Source organism: Falco biarmicus, chromosome 2 (assembly GCF_023638135.1).
Source record: "Falco biarmicus isolate bFalBia1 chromosome 2, bFalBia1.pri, whole genome shotgun sequence".
Lineage (NCBI taxonomy): Eukaryota > Metazoa > Chordata > Aves > Falconiformes > Falconidae > Falco > Falco biarmicus.
In genome coordinates, this window is record NC_079289.1 from 7,336,438 (window position 1) to 7,358,485 (window position 22,048).

Consider the following 22,048-nt stretch of genomic DNA (forward strand, 5'->3'; position numbering starts at 1 on the left):
CTGCTTAGGGCATTTTTATTGAGAGATATTACTCTCAAACGGTGCACTAAATTAGTACGAAGCTTTGCAACAGGACATGAGGTGGAGGTATCCACTGCATTAAATTACTGGGTAATCATTTGTGCAGCTGCGTAAGGTCTGTATAGTAACCCAGGACTGATGCTGGTTCCGGAAAGCCATCCAGACAGTTGGCAGGCAGGCTGTGGACTGTGACAGATGATAATCTATCTAAACCAGATTGAACAGGGAGCATTAACATTGTTGCCATGCAAGGTTTAGAAATACCTACTGTGGAAGGGTGAGTTCTTAAAAGCACCAGGAAGTCACGTTTTGGTTTAGTGTCTTTAAGTCGTTTAACAAAAGGTTAAATAAATACTACATATGACTCTGTTCCCTTTGTCCCATATCCAAAAAGAGGGATGGTTAGTTTCTATTAAGCCTTGTTGGTTTTTTCTCTCCATTAAAAATACTGACCTTTTGCACCTTTCAAAACATCCATGTTAGAGAGAATGCCCTGGGCTGCTGGTTCATCCTGGGAGTAGGATTTGATCTTTTTCAGAGGCTGATTCTAAGAGGTCCTATCTATTGTTTTGTCTTCTGGCTTGTCTCATCTTGTTAGTTTCATAAAGCTTGAAACTTCCTAAAATGTGAGAGCAGGAAACTTGGCTTGTTTCAGTTCAGGCTTTTTTCTAAAGGAAAATACGAGCTCTTGTAAGTCAAGTTTTCTATTGGTACAGGCACAGTTTTAAGAGTTGCAGGACATCCCATCCAAAGAATTCCTATCCGCAGTTCAGAGTCTCTGAAATGGCTTGTTACAACTTGACGGTATACTTGTCATAAAGATACTCATTTTGTTTTGTTGATTATTTACTCGCTATCTTTTCCCACGTTACTGCTTCCCATGTTTTGCTGTATGCTGTTTTCTTTGATTTGTTTTTAATGAAAAGTACATTGTTTAAATTCTTAGCAATGGATGCTTTTGAGTTACAAGTTTTATGTTCCTTTAAGACAAAATAGGAAGGAACAGGTAATCCAAATTTGTTTTTTCTGTGAGGTTTATGTTCAGGGATAGCATAGCAACCTATACTGATTAATTTTTTTAGGTGAAATGTGAATGATTTCAGGAAACAGTAAAATTGAAATGAGGTGCTGTCACAGCAAGCTAAACGAAATCAAAGTAGTATTTTTGTCAGTTATTTCCACTCACTGTAATGTTTCACTGCTAAAGTATTTGTGATCCTTTCCTTTTATTTCTCCATATCATCAAAATTTCTGTTACAATCCAGACGAGCTAGTTTTCAAGATGCTGTTGCATTTTTTTGGTGCTTTTCATATAAAGTAGTAATTACTTCTGTAACTGCCTTAACATCAAGGTGAAGTACATGCACGCTTGTGTGCATGATCGTGTATAACATTAAAAAAATATAACTTTAGAAACAAATCAGTGTTCTCTTACATATTACCACACTATCAACTTAATACTGCCAACCATCACACACAATGCTTTGTGCTGCAATAAATTTTCACAGTATTGAAAAAGTGTATTTGGAGAACACTGCTGTATAGATACATACAGGGAGACAAATGGAGTAAGTTCAGACAGGAGTAGGCGTTGGAATGTGGCTCTAACTCGCTATAATTACTGGAAATATGCCTGCAAAACGTGTGTTCAAAAGTGTCTTAAGCGCTATAAAAATTACTAATGTTAAGAATGTCTAATTGAAGGCATTACTAGTCAGGAACTTTGGGATGGTTTGGATCTTACTCCAGTTGTATCAAAGAGAACTGTTCAACTAATATTAAACAGAGTAATTGTCAGGCAAGTAATCTTGAAACAGGTTCTGTACCCAGCCAGCTTATTTTCCTGGAGAAGCATGGGGATTATTTCCTCAATTTTATTGTAACTATTTGGTAAAAGAATAAGGAAGATGCAGATAGTTAGTCCAGAGATTTAGCAATTGGAGGAGTGTGTTTTTGGGCCTCTGTCTCCGGTTCTTAGACAAAACCTTTCTTTGGAGGATTAACTCCAAATAAACTTCAAATGAACTGCTTCCAGCTTGCTCTTTTACATGCTTCTCGATGTCAGGGTGTAGTGTGGACCTTTGAGGTATTCCTAGTCTTTCTGTGGTACTTAATCTACGTATTCAGTGTGTCTTGCATAAAGAAGGTGGATTCATGGGAAATGCTGTATAAAAACATTCAATTCTTTTTTTATTTTTATTTTTCCCCTGCCCCACAGGGTTCACTGCATCTCCTGTTGCTCAACCACAGCCATCAGCTGGCCTTAATGTTGACTTTGAGTCTGTGTTTGGAAACAAATCTTCTAATGTTGTCCTAGATTCTGGTGGTAAGGCACTTATTAAAATAGATGACGTATGTCCTTTAATTTTATTTTTATTCTTGAGGTATAAATCTCTTAATCTGTATTTGCTCGTACTGCTGTGACAGTGCTCCAGCTGAAGAAAAAGCTGGCTTTAAAAGGTCAATAGCAGCATTCTTCATCCAGTTTTTCTTAATTCGTAAAAAAATTTTTCCTTATGCACTATTTCTGTGTGTAGCCTGCTGAAATGTTTACATTGGTTTCCTTCACTTAAATGTTTTGTGCATCAAGACTTCACACAGTGAACAGCCTTTAGTAGTTTTACATACCATCAACTGAAATTAAGCCTGTATTTGTAGAGCATGGTCGGAAGAGTTAAAGTTGCATCTTAATTTTATATACCTGTGCAACACATTTTTGACACTTCTTTGCCTACATGTTGCTCTTTCTGATGTTAAGTTTATTTCAGAAAATGATTAATAATCAAAACATACACAGTTAATTTTGATTGTAGTCGTAGTCAGTACTTTTCTTTTGAGTATCTGGAAAGTAAATCCTTTCTAGTCTTCTGACATTGTACTTGACATTGGATTCGTTTTGGGAAAACAGTGATTTGCTAAAGCAAATACATACGCTTTGTATAAGTTTGAAATACTTTAAATATTTATTCCTTATTTTGTTTTATTTTGATTGCTTTGCTGTCATTGTGACTGCATCCCATGTAAAATTGATGTCAAACTAGTAAAGTGAAATCTCCTTGCTGTAGTAGATCTTAAGTCTCTCCTTTATCAAGAGGCATAGTAAGTTCTGTCCTTCTTGTATAGTGTAGCATCACTAGGTTAAATTTTGTATTTTAGCTGTTGTTGAACTTGCTGTCTCTTGTATTGTATGTCATGACATTCATGGGAGGCCTGTGATTCAGATCACTTACTTTATGTTTATCCTTACCAGGCTTTGATGAACTAGGTGGTCTCCTAAAACCGACAGTGGCCTCTCAAAACCAGAGTCTTCCAGTTGCCAAAGTACCACCTAACAAATTAGTGTCAGATGATCTGGATTCATCTTTAGCCAATCTTGTAGGCAGTAAGTATCAAACCGCTAACACATTCATACTTTCTTAACGCTTTTAAGTGAATGGTATTTCAATAGTATCTTTTTCCACTTTGTGACAGATTTGGGCATTGGAAATGGAACTACTAAAAAGTGAGTATGCTTAAGGTTGAACGTTTTGATTTTCTTGATAGTAAATTTTTATGAAAGTATAGGTTCAAACCTGTGTGTACCACATAACGTTAGCCTTCAGAGCGCGTTTGGGACTGTACCTTGTTTCTCATACAAGGTATAATGAATAGGTGAGAGCTGTTGGGAGGTGACAGTAGACTGAGTGGGAGTGACAGTGTCTGATACCTTTCAGGTTTTGTATATATTTAGGAAATGAGTTCATCAAAATGTTCCTTTGTAATTGTAGGCAGTCTTAGCACAGCTTATAAATACTTTGTGTGAGTGTGTGCAGGGCTGTATTAAAAGATTGTGAAACCACAGCCTCTGACTTGTGGTTGACCTTTTTAGACAAGTGAATTTTGAAGCAGGGCATATTCTTGGATTGTGAACATCTGGTCTAGCAGCAAAGTTGAGAATGTGATTAGCAAATTCAAGGCTTATAGGGACCATCTGTGCCAACTCTGAAACCATTCATAAAATCTAGTATGCAGTTGCTCCTAATTTTCACCCAAGGAAAGTCAGTGAGACTAACGTACCTGTGCTGAGGAACTTGACTGGAATTAGATGAAGCTGTGGTGGCTCATGTACCTTATTTTTTCTACCCAAAACAAGCTGTCATGAGACCTTTTATCAACTCCTTTGCTACATAAGCTTCTTCATTAACAGAAGAAGCCTCATTTCAAAGAGGAAATGGTGTTTACCTGAGGGAGTTTTGTGGGAAAATCCAATGTTTTCTAACAATTTTTAAAAAATCTATTTGAAGTGATGTTAACTGGACTCAGCCAGGTGAAAAGAAACTAACAGGTGGTTCCAACTGGCAACCCAAGATTGCACCTACAACTGCGTGGAATGCTCCGACGTTGGTAAGCAAATACTCATTTTAAAATAGTGAGTTCCCTGCAACTTAGATATGCAGGCTGGTGTGTAACAGAGCAATTTGATACTGTTCTATAGTTGCAGTAAAAGGGTAGTAGACAATTGAGTAAGGGGTGCGTTTGAGATGGGTACTGCTTGGATTTGTTTTTCTTAGCGTTGAGGTTCTAGTAAATAGTTTTTGATGTGACATGTGCAGGTTTAGCATAAACTTCCATAGTGTTTGACCAGCCTCTCTCATGGCAAGGTAGCAGCATTCGTGTTTCACTCAACTGACTTTTTACAAGGGCAGGCAGTGACAGGGCAAGGGGAAATGGCTTTACACTGAAAGAGGGGAGATTTAGATTAGCTATTAGGAAGAAATTCTTCCCTGTGAGGGCGGCGAGGCGCTGGCCCAGGCTGCCCAGAGCAGCTGTGGGTGCCCCATCCCTGGCAGGGCTCAAGGCCAGGCTGGACGGGGCTGGGAGCAGCCTGGGCTGGTGGAAGGTCCCTGCCCCTGGCAGGGGGGTGGGACTGGGTGATCTTTAAGGTCCCTTCCGACCCAAACCATTCATTGCTTCTATGACATAAAACTGAATTCCAGTGGAAGCAGGCACTTTGCAGTCTAGAAAAGTGTAAGTGTGAGAAGCGTGTTCTTCAGGTATACTGAGATGTCAAGTGTGTAGACATTGCAACTCAGCCCGCTCTGGGGACAGGAACAGGCTGAGAGATTAATCTTCTTGATTCTTGTAGAGGTGTCTGTGCAGTGACACGGGCAATACTTCCTTAATGTACATAACGACTGCTTTCCTGCCCTGATGTGCGCAGTTGTTTTAAGTGCATGTCAGTTTTGGTGACCAACTTCATGGTGTCTATTGTAGCAGGTAGAGCAAGGGTTCCTAATTACACATTAAGAGTTTACATGAGTAGTTTTCACAATGCTAACAGAATATTTTTGCATGTGAATCTTACTCACCCTTTCCTTAATGATCTGGAGAACTGTATAAGGATGGAACGGGTAACAAACCGCTCCCGAGGATTTATGGCATCTGACTCTGACTGGGGGAGGGTGAATCTGCAGTGTAATAACACAGTGTTGCAGATTTGGAAAGACAGAGCTTGTATCCCTGGATCCACTACCTCTTCCCTACTGGATGTCCCTTATCAACTTGCTATATTTATGAAGGGAGAAATGTTTGTGGACCTTACTGGAGGGTGTGTAGATATTGAAGGAACTGTAACTACTCACCTGCTTTAATGACTGGTGGTTTGAGTTTACTTGTGTGCTTGAATCTGTTTTAATAACTCATGTCTTGTATACACATCTTCTTGTGATAAGTCATTATCATTTAGAGACACTGTTGAGGCACTTTTCTTCCTGTGAAACTGTTCTGATAACATAAAAATATTGAAACAGAAGTAATCTGGAGGGGGGGAAGTTTGTTTTCCTCTGCTGGTCTATTTATTGTGGAGTTGCTGCTGCTTGCTAAATAAATATGCTTTTGAAAATAAGGCTTTCTCATCTTTTGGAAAAAAGGCATATACCAAATAAATGGACTGTGCAAAATAATTACAAACCTAATAATGATGACAGTATCACAGGTGTATGTTGTCTCAGTAAATGACTTGAATTACAAGAATGTGTTGGGGTAAACATGTAATGTATTTGTGAACTAAAATGCTATCTGTGTATATTCCGTTGTGTAAGTATTTGCTTCTAATCCAGTGTTATTGCATTATGTAATTGTTCTCCCTGGGAAATACAGAATGGCATGCATTTTCCACAATACGTAAGTGAAACAACCCACAGCCTTTTTGCAATCGACTGGCATGCTGATATTAACCACTGCTGTTGCAGAATCTCATAACCTTCTTGCTATTTACACATTTCTCATTTTAAAATCTTTGGTGTGCCAAAAATTGAGCTTTTCCTAGCGTACACAAACTTCATAGGTGGTCTGCAGGTTCTTGATTCGAATGATGGCATGGGAAATACCAAGATTATTTTTCCTTGCTTTAAACTGTACCATTTGCTGCCAGAGAGCTGGGGTTTGTGTCTGTGCTGCCTTTAATGCACTTGGTGAATTTTGAATGAAGATAAAAATGTTTGTGTTTGAATAACTGCATGAAACCTTACGGGCTTCTGTTATACTTGGCACTTTATTCACGTTTATGGTAGATCTTGATTCTTTTTTTTTTTAAGTAGGGAGAGACCAATATGTCATTAATGCTCATATGAAAAAAGAAGATCCAGGCTGACAATTTACAAAGGGCAAGCAATAACCTGTGCTTGCTGTCTGAGGAATGCAGTCTTTCGTTTCAAAGGATTTTTTTCTTTATGTCAACGGTGATATTGGTCTTTCCCTGTATTCTGTTTTTATTGCAGGGTAACTGACTGAAGGATGGTAGGTCCATACTTGAGCACTCAAAAATCAATTTAGTCAGCATGTTTGTGTGTGTGTAGCTGTGTGTACACAAGCAAAACAAACAAGTAATTTTCAGGCTAGCTTTGACAGCCATGTGAAATACATAGATAGTATGTGGTTTAGATAATTCTTGATTGGTGAAATCTGTTCTGATGGCAGTTGAAATGGCAGTGACACTGGCTGGTGTATATGAAAAGGCAGCTGATACCTTAGAACTGAATTCAGAAGCAGTCCTGCTGATGTCCTATTCTCAATACTACAATTTATCTGCTTTAATTAATCCAGTATTATTAATATTTTGTCACTTCCCTCTTTTCTGTATCAATAATCTCTGTGTACCAAGGAACGCATATGGTCTTTGTCTCGTGATGAATAGTAACCCCCACAGCAATAACACAAGAATTAGACTCTTTTTTTTTTTTTTTTTTTCTTAAAGGAGAAACTAACAGGAGGTGGAGTGGCTAGACAGCAAGTTAGCTGAATATTTATAAGCACCAATATACAGTCTGAAAAAAAACTCCCACCTTTTTTTGTCCATGTAAGGGTTAGTATTTAGAAAGTGGGTAATGAAACTATAGAACAAAGAAAGAAAAGTGTATTAAAGACAGTTCTTCGTATCCTAACCATATTCGAAGAGTTATCAGCTGTTTTTCTAAGTATGTGTTGCCAAGCTGTTTACAAAAGTTAGCTTCAACCCCAGGTGTTGCCTGTTGACAGCAATCTCCCTGTAACTTCATAAAAGCTAACTTAGCTTGAGGGGAATATCAACATATCTGCAGATACTAAGAGGACCGTCTTTAATCTGTTCAAATTCACTGTACGAAGTGGGTGAGTGAGAGGGAGTGCAAGCTGGATATTCATGTTAGAGTTCAAATTACACTGAAGCACACTAGGAGAATCCCCATAGCGTGTACATCCTGGCTAAAAAGAAAAGAATTCTTGTCTTGTTGGCAGAAGCAATGGTAATTTGGTCTTTTCAGTCTTTAAAATTTTTCTGTTGGCTCCTTGCGTACCATTCCTTCTGATACTGAAACAGAAGTATGTGCTTCATGGGATTAAAAAACATGCTTCTGCTTCCTGAATATTTTCTCTCAGACTTCTCCGTGTCTCATACTGTGTTCTTTAAACAGGGTGCTAAGGGAATGGCAGCTTGCTGTTTAGTTTAGTCAGCCAGAATCCAAACAGGTTAAAAGCAAATACAGAATTGTAGATTTGCCAATATCACCTAGAAACTTTAGGTACTGTATTCAGTCTGAAATCATTTGGATACACTCTTAAGACTGCAAATCCTGTTTATTGTTTGCTATATTCATAATAAGCAAAGAGCTGCAGTTGACCCTTAGAAAGCAGTGTCTTACCAGTGTGCAGCTGATCTCCTCTCAGTTCACCACTGTTTTTCACACCAGGCACCACCTGTCATGGCATACCCTGCTACAACGCCGACAGGAATGATGGGCTATGGGATGGTGAGTGGAACTCCTACAACTCAAGTCAGATGCTGCGTGTCGTTTGTTTGCTCACAGTTTGGTAGCAGTTGTTTTTCTGAACTATTCTACTGAAGATTGAATTTCAGCTCCTCATGGTTTATTCTTCACCACATCATTAAGTCCTGGTTTTCTTAAGTACTTCAGTGGGTTTTGTCTGATATTAAGTCTGCCCTTTCCTACCTCACTTTTTAAAGTTTATGAAAAACTAAGACATTGTCTGTTCTTGTTGGGCTTTATTGGTGTAGTAATAAAGTGATCGTAGAAATGTTTATCATGTAAGTATAACTACTACCTTCACAACAGGCATGTTATCGGCAAAGTGAAACCTTCCTTAAATACTTGCTCCCAGCCTCAGCAAAAGTTTTCTGTAATGATCAGTGCTACAAAACCGCAAGTTTGTGACACTGCGACACTGTCCTGTGTCCTGGCATTGGTTGAGTATTTAATCTCCTGGTGACACACCGGTTCTGGAAGTCGGAACCTTTTGACAGAAACCTGATCTTGCTGCTTGTTGCTCTGAAAAGCTGTTCAAATTTTTGTTCTTCCCTCAAATTTTAAAATATTTCTGGAATTATATGCCTTAACACTTGATTAGTACAGTTTTGATGTAGCACAGCTTTGCTGGGTGAATAAAAGGGGAGAGAACTTCTGTAGAACAGTTACTCTGTTAAATGGCTCACTGATTAGTATAATAAAAATAAGCTAAATGTTTCATCATATAATCAAATAGATTAATGATTTATAACTTGTACGTGCTCAGTAAGTGAACTGCAGAAGTGGCCAGCTGTGTTCTTGAGGGTCTTTTGGGAGAGTATTAAGTTCCCCGTTACCCATCCATGATCTCCAGTAGTATGTTCTTGTGCAAAGTCCTCGTGATTAAATTACTGTTTGTGTAGATTAAGTTTGAATCAACACTACTTTGTACTGATGGTACTGGAAACATTTTTGAGTTATTTTAATTCAGCAGCTGGGGAGGGTTACATATTTAGTGGGTAGAAAGTAATCTTGCATGTTTTGTAAAGCAGCATTCATCATGGGGTTCAAACGCCAATGTGAAATGGAAACTGGAGTTCACAGGAGCCGTAGCTGTTATCCCAGGTGGCTGTTGCTCATTCAAAAGTGTGCAGTGTCTGAGCAGATGGGTGAGACAGGTCGTTACAGAACGAAGAACAGGCTTTCTGGCGCATCCTGATAACTGTCCTGGCTCATTCGAACTCTGCTCAGGACACGTAACTGTTAGGAATCTCTGAAATGTTGACCCACTTTACAGCCCTTGTGTTTAATTTTCTGAGTGTGGCCATTTTGAGGTGGCAGTCCAGTAGCAGGCTTTTCCCTTGGTGAGCACTTACTGGGACCAGCAATTTTGTTAGTACCTTAGCATTCCCTGGCTGCTGGTTCCTGTGTCTTTGTTGTGCCAGCAGTTATTTTTAAACTTGCGTTTTTGTAGGGTGTTTACATCGGGGTCACTTTCTTGGATGGGATCACCATGTGATTGCCCAAAGAGCTGGCTGGCGTGATCGGAGGAGTACCAGGATTAGTCAAGGAAAAGCTGCTTGGAATAGGGATTGTTTCAGTACAGCTGCTGCTGGGTGTCAACCCAAGCTGAAGGGGAGTGCCAAGAGCAGCGCCCGAGATGGGCATTACCTTAAATAAAACCTGACTTCCAAGACCATTAATATATGTTAAATTCTTAATTTGGTTCAGCCAGCGAGGCGTTAACATTTCAGACTTTTGATTGCATAATGACTTAACATTAATTGGGAATATAGTTCTCAGTTTTCAGTGTTTCTTGAATTGTCAGCTCTGTATTGATACCTGTAAAACTGTTGGGCTTTCGAAGGCAGAGAGGGCAGCGCTGTCAGACCCCGGTCTGGGGAGCAGGAGGACCAGCACAAATGCTTGTGCTTAAACAACTGTGCCAGTGTTTCAGATCTCTGCAGCAAGGGAGTAAACGGCCTCAGTTGTTACTGGCTCCTTGAAAAGGTTCTAAGGCTCCTTTCTGTAACTTCTATTTGCAGAATATTGTAGAAAGATCTTGTACGATTGCGTGTATCAAATATGACCAAAATTTTTCATGCATTTACCATTTTCCTTTCTCTCCTTAAATACTTGCAATGTATTAATGATAGGTGTGATTTGATGTTGTCTGGATATTTATTTTTTTTTTAGCCATCGCAGATGGGAGGCATACCAGTGATGACACAGCCAACTTTAATATACAGTCAGCCAGTCATGAGACCACCAAACCCTTTTGGCCCTGTACCGGGAGCACAGGTGTGTATATTCAAAATCATTGGTGCTGGGAACCAATTACGGCTGGGTCAATTTCTTTAAAAGTGTTTTAATATTTTCTTCTGCTGGACAAAGGTACTGCATAACCCCAGTAGTCCATGTAAGGATCGCTTCCAAGCTTTTACATCCAGGTTGGCAGCAGCGAGTATGTTTTACAGAAGCGAGGAGGGATAGCATTTCAAGGCAATGTTTTTCTGAGGTGTGGCTGAGGTTATTCTTAACGCTTTAGTGAAAGGATAAGAACAGTTGATGTCTGTGCCGTTCGCTGAAGGCAGGCTCCTTCCCCAGAGTCACGTCCTGTGTGGTTTCACCTCTAAGCGTGGCTTTGAGATTGCGCTATTACAGCTTTCTCCGAAGTATATGTACCACTCTTGGTCCGCCTGGTAGACTTAAAAGTATTAGATTATAAAGTAACCAAGGCTGACCGTACCTGAAAACTGTAAGTGGAAGCTGCATCCTTGTATTACAGCATTTTGCAGAGGGCAAGCAGGCTGTTTGCAGCCTTTTGAGTCTATGAATGTTACAGATGGGTTTGCAAAGAACATGGTCTCGAGCTTGGTGAGACTTCAGTCCTACGCCTGGTTGGTAGTGCTGACCACTCAGTGGGAGGCACACGGCATGTTCATCTAGTTTTAACCCTTGTGTTCTCCAAAGGTCTTTGTATTCCTCCCTGGTTTTGCAGCAGACAGTATTTACAGCATAGCGAAGATATTCAATAGCTATACCAACCTATCTGGCCTTGCCCTCTTAAGTGTTACGTTAAATGGAGTGTTCCTTAAATTGCCTGCTTTTCTGCTTCTCGTGATTTGTTGTGCGTAAATTCATTACCTGAGGTACCAGAATAAAAGCGTGCTGAAGAGTTACTCTGAGCATTGGGAAGAACTGACTTTATCAGTACTGAAGTTAAATACATACCTCTTATTGTTTCGCAAACTACTGTCACTGGAACGAACTCACTTTTTTAACCCAAATGCCTTCTGAAGGTAGTTTTTTGCATCAGGAAGAACATTTTAGGGGGAAGAGGGAATGGACAGCTTTGAACACCTTCATGCTATTTTCAGGAAATACTGAGATTATTAAAGACTTTGTTCTGTTTGTGAACTGCTGTTAGAGGCAGAGCCAGGTTCACCTGGCAGATTGGAGCTCCAGTAGTAACAGTGTGGTTCGACTGATCAGTCAGGTGTTTCTCTGTCAAAGTTCACACTGTATGTCGTGACTGTCAGAAAGAGGTAACACACTGGGACTGTATTTTGATCTTACTGCAGAGAGCTCTGTTTGCATAGGTGACTGAAAACATGCGTGTGTAACTTAGGTATACGTTGGCGTACGTGTGGGTTTGGGGACTGGTGTGTGGAGGGAAGAGAATTCAGCAGCAGGCTGGAAGGGGAGAGAGCCTCAAGCCTTTCCCGATGCCTGAACCTGATCCTTGAACGGGAGAGGCTGTGCCGTGTGCTGCCAGTGGGCAGCGTGCCCTTTGTCTTCCTTAAAACAGAGCCTTGGGGATAGAGTTTTGGGGGTTTTTTTTGACTTTTAAAAGGCTTTCTCTGAAAGAGACACTGTTAGTTTTCTTTAGCTGGAAATGCGGTTCTCAGTTTACTTTCTCTTGGACTTGAGCTGCTTTGCACATTCACTGTCACTTAAGTGATTTGGTATCTTTTGCATGGGTTTTATACTGTCTTATGCAGGGGGGAATGTTATGAAATTTTTAAAACAGAAAACAAGTTAAAGGATCTTCAAGAGTTTTTTTCTAGAATTCAAAAAAACCCAGTTTTGAAATGATCTTTTAAAAAATAACCTGCCTCAACTGCCTGTAAACTGCCTACCTGCCTAATTCACTGATAAACAGGTAGGTGCGTCTGAACAGCTGGGTGAGCCTTTCTGCTTCGTTTGACATTGCAGGGCTTGGCCTTGGTTAGATCCCAGCTGGCTGTCATAACGAGAAGGAGGAATTAGTCACAAGCGAGGTGTGTAGGGCCGTGTTTATTGTGCTTCTCTGACAGCGTTTGGCTCCTGTGAGAATTACTTGGATAGGAAACACACCCTTTGAATCAGCATTTGCTGTGTGACCAAGGGTTTTCCCTGAGACATGTGCTATGCGTTGCTTACAGGTGTGTTCAGAAGTCTGACATCAATAAAGCAACTTCAGTGCAACAAAGGCTGCATGTGAGAGCTTCTTCCCCATATAATGCATAGATGGCATTTACTGACATACAGCCACAGAGGGAAATTGCAATATGGTTATGCTAAACTTACCGTCTGCTTAGTCTTGAGGTTCTTCTGAGAGCATATTTGTCTGTTTAGGTTTAGTTCCTGCTCCTGTTGTGCCAGAAATAGGAATAGGAAAATAAAGAAATAAAAATGTGTGTTCTTGGGGTAAGTAAACAAATCTTAAAGAATGAGTAATGGTAATCTGAAAGGCGTACGCGGTTCAGACTGCCTGCATCCCACGGGGGCCACTCTATAAACACCGTTGTTCTAACATGCTTTTTGTCCATGTTGTCATCGCTGCCCAAAACTAAGTTGTTTTTCCTGTTTATGTCTAAAGCACCAGATGATACCGCTTATCTCTGGTCTGCTGATAGATTTTTTTCTTTTTTTTTGGTTGTTGTCTATAGTAAAGAAGCTTGAAGGTACTTAAAAGCATAACAACAGATAAGAAGCTGTTGCTGAAAAATTATCTTGCCAAGTTGCTGTGTGTTGGGAATTCCTCCTGCTTTGTGTAGGAACTGGTAACACAGGCATCCCAATGTTGTCCAGTTTCTTGGTAATATAAACTGGTGTTTCTAGCTTGATACTCTTCAGGATTTGTCTCAATAAACACACTTTTCATACCTCTAGACGTACTTATTTTGCTTCTCTTTCAAATGTTCAGTTTACATGCTTGCAACTTTAATTTTTGCTCTCAAGAACAGGGCTACTTTGGTTTTTTAAGGGCAAAATCATTTGAAACAATTGAGAATGAGAGACTAGAACACTCGCTGCTTTGGAAATCCGAGTGTGGAAGATATTTGTAGTTCTAAAAGTGGTGTGTAGCTTCTTCCTTTGAATACATTATGAATGCACTTCTCTTGCGTTAGTGTCAGTGTTTTCCACTAGAGAAGGAAAACAGTAGTTTTCGTCATGGTAATAGCAGTCTTTCCTCATGGCAAAGTAATATATCATGCTGCTTGGGACAGTGAGAATGGTTGGAGTTACTGATTAAACTGCAGCTGGTAAAGGGAGCATGTGCGAGGAAGGGACAGGCCGAAGGTCCGGACAAGGTTGAAGAGTAGCCAGAGTGACGGCAGGCGTGGTACAGTACAGCAAACGCAGCATGTTTCAGCTCAGGCAGATGTGAATGCCATGCAGGCAGCTGGAGTATGACCACCCACTGCAAGACCTGAGTGGCCCGATGCACAGCAGCAGTGCCTGATTGTTCACCACCACCAAAAACCTTATCATGTTGGCTGAGATAACATGGTACGCTGCTGACGGATCGGTGGCATGCTACATATTCTGGTCTAATTGCCCCCAAAAGGACATGGCCTTAGGAGGGGAAGCAGCTGGGTAGTGAAAAATTTTAAGGTTTCGAATAGAATAAATTACTCAGCCTGCTGCCAGCATCTGTGTGAAGTGTAACGTGGCGGTGGTTAATGTCACTGAACTGTACAGAAAAAGCGGTAGCGGTGATCACCTTGTGATGATGAAGAATAGGTAATTGTGCAAATGAGTAAGTTGGGTTGGGGGGCGGTTGTGTGTGTGTTTTTGTTGTTTCTTTTTGTGTTGGGGTTTTTGGGATGTGGGTTTTTTTGTTTGCATTTTTTTTTGATGGTAGTTTGTTTTGGGCATTTTTTTGAAACTGGAAGAACAGGGTATGAAGTTCAGGACAGACTTATGCCAGAAAGTAGACTTCACAGGTGCTCCCTCTGGCACATTAATTGTAAAATGCGTGCTAAAATAGCTTGACAGACTTGTTTAATGAGAAACCAGTATCTAGCTAATGCTGGGAATCCAGCACAACCCTTGCTCACAGATGGGTTCTTCCATCTTACTGTGACTCCAGGGAGTTTTTGTCTTTGTTGGAAGCAGTGAGAAGACTGCTGCTGGAGATGAGACTAAGCTTTGGGCCTGATCCAGCACAGTATGTTACATTTCAGATCACGCAGGCACTGGGCTGTAAGGGTAAATTCGCAGCTGTAGGTGTACTAGCACTAAAGAAACTGATGGCCAGCGCTGCCGTGTTAAATGCTTCTCCTTAGAAACTGCTAAAGGTAGGTTCTGGTTTTCAGATACATTTATAAGCAGTAACCTGGACAGATGCAGTGTAGGAAACTGTCTAACTATACTTTCCGCATTTATTTTTTTAGGCCTCCTTTTTTGTTAAGATAGGTATTTACTGTAAGATCCGATGTCTTGTCTGAATTTGGCTGTGGCGTCTAGGAAGTAGAACTGTCAAGGTTTTCGCCAGTATTTAACCTGAACAGCTTTCCTGAAATTTCACCTCTCTTTCTGGTTACATGCTGATGTCGCACAAATGACAGAGCTCTAAACCTACCAGTCTTCCACACTGCTTTCAAACTGGGGCATTACTTTGGACTTGGTATCAATTGGAGATTTGCCAGCTTGATTTAACAGGACTTGCAACATGTGACTTCAAGCCCTTTGACCACGAAGAGGAAGAATGTCTCGTGAAATCAAGTTGCAGCAGGCATGCCTTGCTGAAGCCATGACTGTTAGGTTTTTATCATCAGTCCGGCTTAAATCCTGGAGAGGGGTGGGGTGTGTTGAGCTATGGCTTTCCGAAGGGAAGAACCAAGTTTAAAAGGGGAACTTCTGACATCCTGAAACCGCTTCTCAAGCGCTTCCCATTCCGTCTCACGACTCTTCCATAATCTGTTTACGGGGACTGGATCAGAGTGCCCCATTGGGAGTGGGAGAGGGATAGAGATTCCAACCCAGACAGAGAGTACTGATCCTGAAAGAACTCCTCCTCGCGTGGTTTCTGAGATAGATATTGACGTGAACAGCTTAAATTTGCAAAGGCAGTGTTTACACTCTGGGCACTTCTGCAAGCAGTTCCCATAAGCATGTTCCCTGTCCTGCGCCACTGGGCAGGCATTCAGTGTTTCCAAAGGAAATACGTCTCCATATGATGTTGTTCGCAAAGGGAACGAAGTGCAAGTATGCACAGGCGATCAGTGTGACTCCGTGTGAGAAAACCGTTGGGGTGATGGGACCTGCAATGGAGAAAGCTGACTTTTATTTGTAACTGCAAAAAACATGCACGTTCTACAAGCTGGGGGCAAATAGACTTTTAATAAAGCACCATTTATAACTGGGAAGGCACTAAGAAAGAAAACAGCTAAAAAAATTAATTCAACGAATAGCACATGCTGCTGCAGTTACAGCCTGCAGATTACTGGTCCCTTCCAGCAGCAGCAGCCGGAAGGCAGGTATTACCTACTTGTCAATTATGTGCTTATGTGGCTGAATTGGTAGTCTGGTGCTTTTTAAATACGTGGCTATAGGATGTGGGGTTTGTTAGTGTGTAACTAGCAGTCTCAGTCTTCAGTCCTCACCTAAAATAGCAGCAGTTGACATACTCTCACTTTTTAAAATTTTTTTTTTCCTCCCCACCCCCAGAATATATCCTGTGTTCTCCTTCTAGGCCCCAGACTGAGAATTATCCATTATCTACTCTGCAGCCTCTTTTTGTACACATCCTATTTTGAGAGGAAAAGATGCTGAGAGCTGTTTCTTCTGGAGAAGGTGTCTGCAAAGCTGCCAGGCCCCCAGCCTCGTCTCTCCCTGCCAGTACACAGTTTTGCCAGTCAAGCAGGGAGAGTGCTACCCTTTTCCACAGGAGTCAGGCAGGCGTAATGTTTAGTGAAGAAAGCCACTGCCAAAGTGCGAGGTTATCTGCTTATTTGGCAAGTGCCAGTTGACATTTCCTTCCCGGAGGGTCATGCCCAGCTTGTTCCTGCATTACACCAACCATTAAAGAGGCTTTCTGTTTTCCATGTGACCAAACACCTTGTTTTAGTAGTTGATTTCTGCCATGTTTGCCTCTTAACCTCCCCATGTTCTTTCACTACACGTTCAGCTTTCATATTCTGTCATTCTGAGACCTTTTTTTCTTTCTTTCCCTTTCTGTCGTCTTTCCTACTAGCTGTCTGCAGCATCCAGCCCTTCCAGTCAGAGTCCTCACAGAGCCTCAGGAAAGGATCCCTTTGCAGAGCTCTCTCTCCAGGATTTCTTGTAGAACAACTTAGGTATTGTCCGTTATTCTGGGGAGATGCTGTTTTTTGTGATATAAAACAAAATTGAAAGTTCTAATTCAAGATTTAACATGAGGAGATCTGTTCCTGAAGAAAATAAAAACAAGCCATGTTGAGTTGGAAGCATTGTGGAAGCGATTTGGAAACTCTGTATACTTAGCTGCGGCGGTCTAAAGGCACGATGAGGTCATTTTGCTCCAGCCCATTGGAAATGAAGTTCGGGAGTTCCCTTCTGGGCTGCGAGTGCCGGCAACGTGGCACTTGCTGCAGTTAGGGAGAAGGAGCTGGTACCACCTGGTATTTACCACTTCAGCAGGAAAATGTTTAGCTTGTGGTTAGCAGCAAACACCTGTCTGCTGCTGGCAGTCTGCTCGTGCACTTTACCAGGCTGCTCGACCAAAGTGTTTGCTTTATGCAGGAGGAGGTGCGTGTTTCTTGGTGGTGAAGGATGAATTTTGCTACAGATGTGCGCAGGAGGAGTTCTGTTCCTTTTTTAAGCAATCAGGGATGGGTGGGAATTAAATACTAAAATGAGTGAAGATACAAAAACTTCAGGGATATGTAGTAGAAAGAGAGTAGGCTCTGCTGCACACAGCATCCTCTTTTGTGCACTTCCTCTGGTTCAGCACAAAAATTGACCTTGAGTTCTCTTCGTAATGGTGGTGTTCCGTGTTACGCTGCCACTGGCGATGGCATTGTGTGGAGGAGTAGGGTTTTTTATTGTTGGGCAAGCCAGCTTAATGCAAAGAGATGTTCTGAAGGCTGGTGGAGTTGGAAAAATGTATTGGTGGATTTTGGTTGTTTTCTGGCCCTGATTTTGTAGAATTTTTATTTCTGTTCAAAACTTCAGATCCTCGGGGTAGCTTGGGCGTATGAAGAATGGAAATTTGTGAAAACACAGGTTTATAGCGAAGTCCTGCTTCTGTTGGATGTTAACACGATGGTTTTTAATCTTTCCAGATTCAGTTTATGTAACTGTGTTAGATGGAAGAGAAAGGAACGTTTCCAAAAAGATGCGCTCACCAGTAAACCCCCACTTCCAGGAAGAAATGAACAACAGTCTCTCACTCTCCCTTTAAACGATGCAGTGAAATGATGAAGACCAATGAAGGAGCCTGGGACAACTCCGTAAGAAAACATCAATATACAATACAAAGCCAAGAATTGCCATGGGTTAAGACTAAGATCTGGGTTTTTTTGTCCTGGTGACTAACGTGTCAATCTTTCAGCTTCCTAGTAATACCCGTAATCGGTAACATATGAAGAGAAGCATTTATTCTGGAAATTGAGATTGGAGTTTGGAAATGCTGTCTGGAATGGAGATGTGTCCTTTACCGTAACTCAAAACAAGACTTTGGGCAGGGGAGGGTCAAATCCTAACTCTTAATTCTGCAGTTACCTTTTCTTCAGTCCTCACAAATGTAGGCACAGCAGTAATGGAAATTAACTTTTTTAAGAAAATTATATATTCAGTTTGCAGTAGACATTCCTTATGTATTATTGTTTGTATTTATTTATGATTATCAATTTAACATTAATATTGTATCAAAAAAACCTCCTTATGAAAATAAGTATGGATGTATACAGTATGTCTGATTTTTATCCACAAAGAATGAATCTGATTCAGAACGCTTTTCAGCTGACATACAGAGCACTAAATATTTTAAAGGTCTGAATCTAATGAATTCTCAGTGTATATGGGAATTAGGGAAGAGCTGTAAAATGCATTAATCCTTATAGTCAATTCTGTGCCTAGGATTTTGCAAGGGAACAGTTAACTGACTAGAAGAAGCACTACATTTTTAATTCAGCATCAGTGCATCGGGAAGGAACTTTATTGCTTTGTGCTTGGCATGTCATTATTTTTACATTTGACATTATAAGGCCTTTCCAAAATGAATGTGAGGAATTGCTTTCATTTTAAGACTCCTTCTTTTCTGTAAAAAAAAAAAAAAAAGTATAAAATAAAAAACTGAGGTGGTGTGTGTTGGGGAAAGCCTTTTCATTTGGCTAGTGCCACGTTTATGATCATGTACCTTTTAAAAGTAAAAAAGGGGAGATAGCTTCCTTACGTACGTCTAGTGGGTGTTTAGTTAATGAAGAATTAAAGTAGCACTGTTGATCGGTGCTTTGTGTAAATACATCATAACTTTTGGGCGGAGTGGGGCCTTCAGAAGGATAGTCAGTGATATGAAAGCAATTCTGTACATGAATTAAGCATACTTGCTGCATTGTCTCTGCAGATTCTATTTTTGTTTAAAATATTAAAATGTATGTTGGCACAAATGGGTGGATTTTCAAATAAAATGCAGCTTCCACAGAACTTTTGTTACGGTATGAAAGTCTGAGGTGCTTTTTTTTTTTCTTTGCTGCTTAAAATGTGCACTGATAATTGCTTTGTTTACTTAATAAAATACCAAATGTATTTCATATGTGCATATTGTATTACAGGAAGTGCAGCACTGTGAGTCTGCGAGTGACATCATCCGCGCAGCCTCTTCCCGGCAGGGCTGTAGTAGACGGCCGTAGTTCCACTGTGTTGAGTTGTTCCGTTAAGAGCTGGATTCCTTACTTTAATGTGGTAGTTCACGTTCTTCTAGTTTTTTAAAATACACATGGCAATAAACTTGTACTGTTTATAACTGAGCGAGGAGCATAAATATGCCCCAGAAATTACTTAGATGTCTTCCCTGATCTTCCAGCAGAAGGAAATGCTGGAGAAGCTTTGGGTGGTTTGCTGAGACCATCATCTGTCAGAAGACACTGGTTTTCATCACAGGGAGAGTTGATAGAAGTGGAGCTTGCTTCTTCTCAACTACCCGAGGCCTGTCATGGCAGATGTACGTCATAAAATGAGCAGTACAGATCAGTAGATTTAAAAGCATGAATAAAAAAATCCCCTGAACCTGTTACTTGTAGAGTATGTAATCTGGGGAGTTTCATATGCAGTTTGCTTAACGTACGCAGTGCTTTCCTACAAATTACGCTGTCGCTGTGGGACTTAACACAGGAGAACTAGTTCTTAGTTTTTGCTCGCACTTAAAAATATCAAAAATGTGAATTGTCTGAATTGGGGGTCAGCTGGAAAAAAGGTACACACTCAGGAAAATTAGCTGCATTGGTAACTACAAGGGCACTAATTGTTCTGAAACACAGTCCATAGCTTGTGTGAAAGAGTGAGGTCGACCTTCCTCCTCCATAGTCCAGTGTGCTAGGTTACGATAAAAACAGAAGACAACCTCGTCATCATTTCAGGTCTGTGATTCTCTCTGTGCAGTGGTTTCAGGCTGGTTTGAGGCTGTTGACTGAGGCTAGATCTGCTTCCTTAGGACTTAGACCTTTTTGATCCCTTGGACCCCTGTTGTGGGGCTGTGGACTTGAGGTTGCAAATCATGCAGGTGCCAGAAATCCCCAATAGAGGAAAAATCTCTTCTGCAGGGGTGAGGAATTCATCTGTTACCCTTCACTGCTCACTCAGAGTTGCTCTGTGTTCCTCGACACAGCTGCTGTGCAGGTTAAGCTTTCTTGTCGGCAGCCTGGCTAATAAACCTTGCTTTTGGTTTACTCTTCAGAGACAAACTGGCTTGAGGATTTTCCTGAGGATTATTTCTCCATTTGCTTTGTTCCTAATGAGTACGTTTGCTTTCAGGATCGCTGGAATAACACTCAGTTGTAGTTTAATTTTAAAGCATGGGTCATAGACATTTTTCTTTTGAATTACCGGCCATTTTCAGTAATGGTTGGTTGTGAAAACCTGGTTCTCTTCAAAATTGAGTTCAAAGGCTGTTTAATCTAGGAAAGCAAACTCTGTCTAGGAGAGCTGCCTGCGTTAGCAAGCGGTGGAGGACGTAGTGTGTTTTTAGAGCTTTGTGAAGGAAACTAGCGTGTCGGAATAGCCACAATAATTTTTGATCAGATGTATATAAATGAAAACAACTGGCTTTACCTTTTGAGACAGCTACTCTTGCCAGAGCAAGCACCTGAACAGCTAGTAATTTCAAGTGTTTTCTGAAAGCCCAAATGTAGAATCTTTATCTGAAGACAAATATAAATTCTTTTGCCGCTTCTCTTTGTTTCAAAGTCACAAACTAAACTGAACCTTAGGAAATGTTTGAAGTCTGTGTTTATGTGTGACTTTACATGACATCAGAGGGTCCATTCAACCAGCTACAGGAACAAGTCAGAAACTCCCAGCTGCTGAACAGCCCTGCAGCAAGAAGCAGGGACAGAGTGAAGCCCTGCATCTTTTATTAGACAAAAAAAAGGCCTGTTTCCAGAGCCTGGTATCAATTCTGTAGTGACATAAATTAATTGCAACTTGAAAGCCATGACATAATTGAGATAAAGATTGTGGCAGAAAAATGAGAATTGGCTGCCAAAAACACTGGGAAAGACAGTAAATGCTGATGGGAGCAGAAGATTGAGAAGATAATGTGAGGGGTAGTGAAGAAATGTGCTGAATGCAGAAGAAAAAGCAATGTTCGTGGGAGCACGTGTAAGCTAAGAGCGAGCTTTCTCCTTGGCCTGTCGGCGTCTGACTCGCCCTTTGCAGCTCTCCCATACGGCAGTGGAGGGAGCAGAAACAGTCTTGACATCTTTTGCTGAATGTGCCCAACAAGAAAAATCTGTGAGTTGCTGAGGTTTGCTATGTTTGAACTGGAGAGTGAGGGGACTTGGCTGGTGAGTAGGCTCTGTCCTGGCTAGATGAGCAGAGAACCCGGAGCAGCTTCCCCTGAAGGTGTAACATTGCTGCCCCGCACCTGGCACCCGTTTATGGCTGAAGGCTGAGTAAATCCTGTATCCAGTTCGCTTGTGGGAGATGACTTGCCCAAGATCAGTCGCATTTCTTAGTTCTTTCCTTGCTTCTCTGCTGATGAAATTTCCTACGGCGAAGATCAAAAAGCCTTGGAACAAACGGCCAACTTCCTTAAAGGTTCTGTTGTGTGAGCTGAAAATGTGTTGGAATGCAAGCACGCTGCTCTGGGTGTCCGGCAGCTGCGCTATACAGGGAGAGCTGGGGTCTCGGGTTTATTTTCATAGCACGGATCTCTGCTTTGTTGAGGGTGGTAACTGCTGAACTTGCCCATGCCAGCTACAGCGATTGCCCAAGGACTGTTTTTCTATAAAATCTAGTGTTACTCGATACTATTTTAGCCCCTTGCTGCACTTCAATCACTAGAAGTGAGGAAAAGG

General features: G+C 41.1%; 1 protein-coding gene across 10 annotated transcripts in view; it reads left to right on the forward strand.

Annotated features, from left to right (window-relative positions):
- The window catches only part of PICALM (phosphatidylinositol binding clathrin assembly protein), a 71,113-nt gene extending 51,828 nt beyond the window's left edge, over positions 1–19,285 (forward strand). For 3 of the 10 annotated variants that reach the window (XM_056327768.1, XM_056327772.1, XM_056327776.1), the window contains 9 exons: positions 2,240–2,347; positions 3,272–3,403; positions 3,493–3,523; positions 4,305–4,404; positions 6,160–6,183; positions 8,226–8,285; positions 10,476–10,580; positions 16,747–16,849; positions 17,816–19,285. In XM_056327768.1, coding sequence (XP_056183743.1) covers positions 2,240–2,347; positions 3,272–3,403; positions 3,493–3,523; positions 4,305–4,404; positions 6,160–6,183; positions 8,226–8,285; positions 10,476–10,580; positions 16,747–16,839 — 653 coding nt within the window. In that variant the 3' untranslated portion in view covers positions 16,840–16,849; positions 17,816–19,285. The remainder of the gene's footprint in view (positions 1–2,239; positions 2,348–3,271; positions 3,404–3,492; positions 3,524–4,304; positions 4,405–6,159; positions 6,184–8,225; positions 8,286–10,475; positions 10,581–16,746; positions 16,850–17,815) is intronic. The other 7 variants (XM_056327769.1, XM_056327777.1, XM_056327774.1 and 4 more) reach the window with 5 other exon arrangements.
- Positions 19,286–22,048: the final 2,763 nt, after the last annotated feature.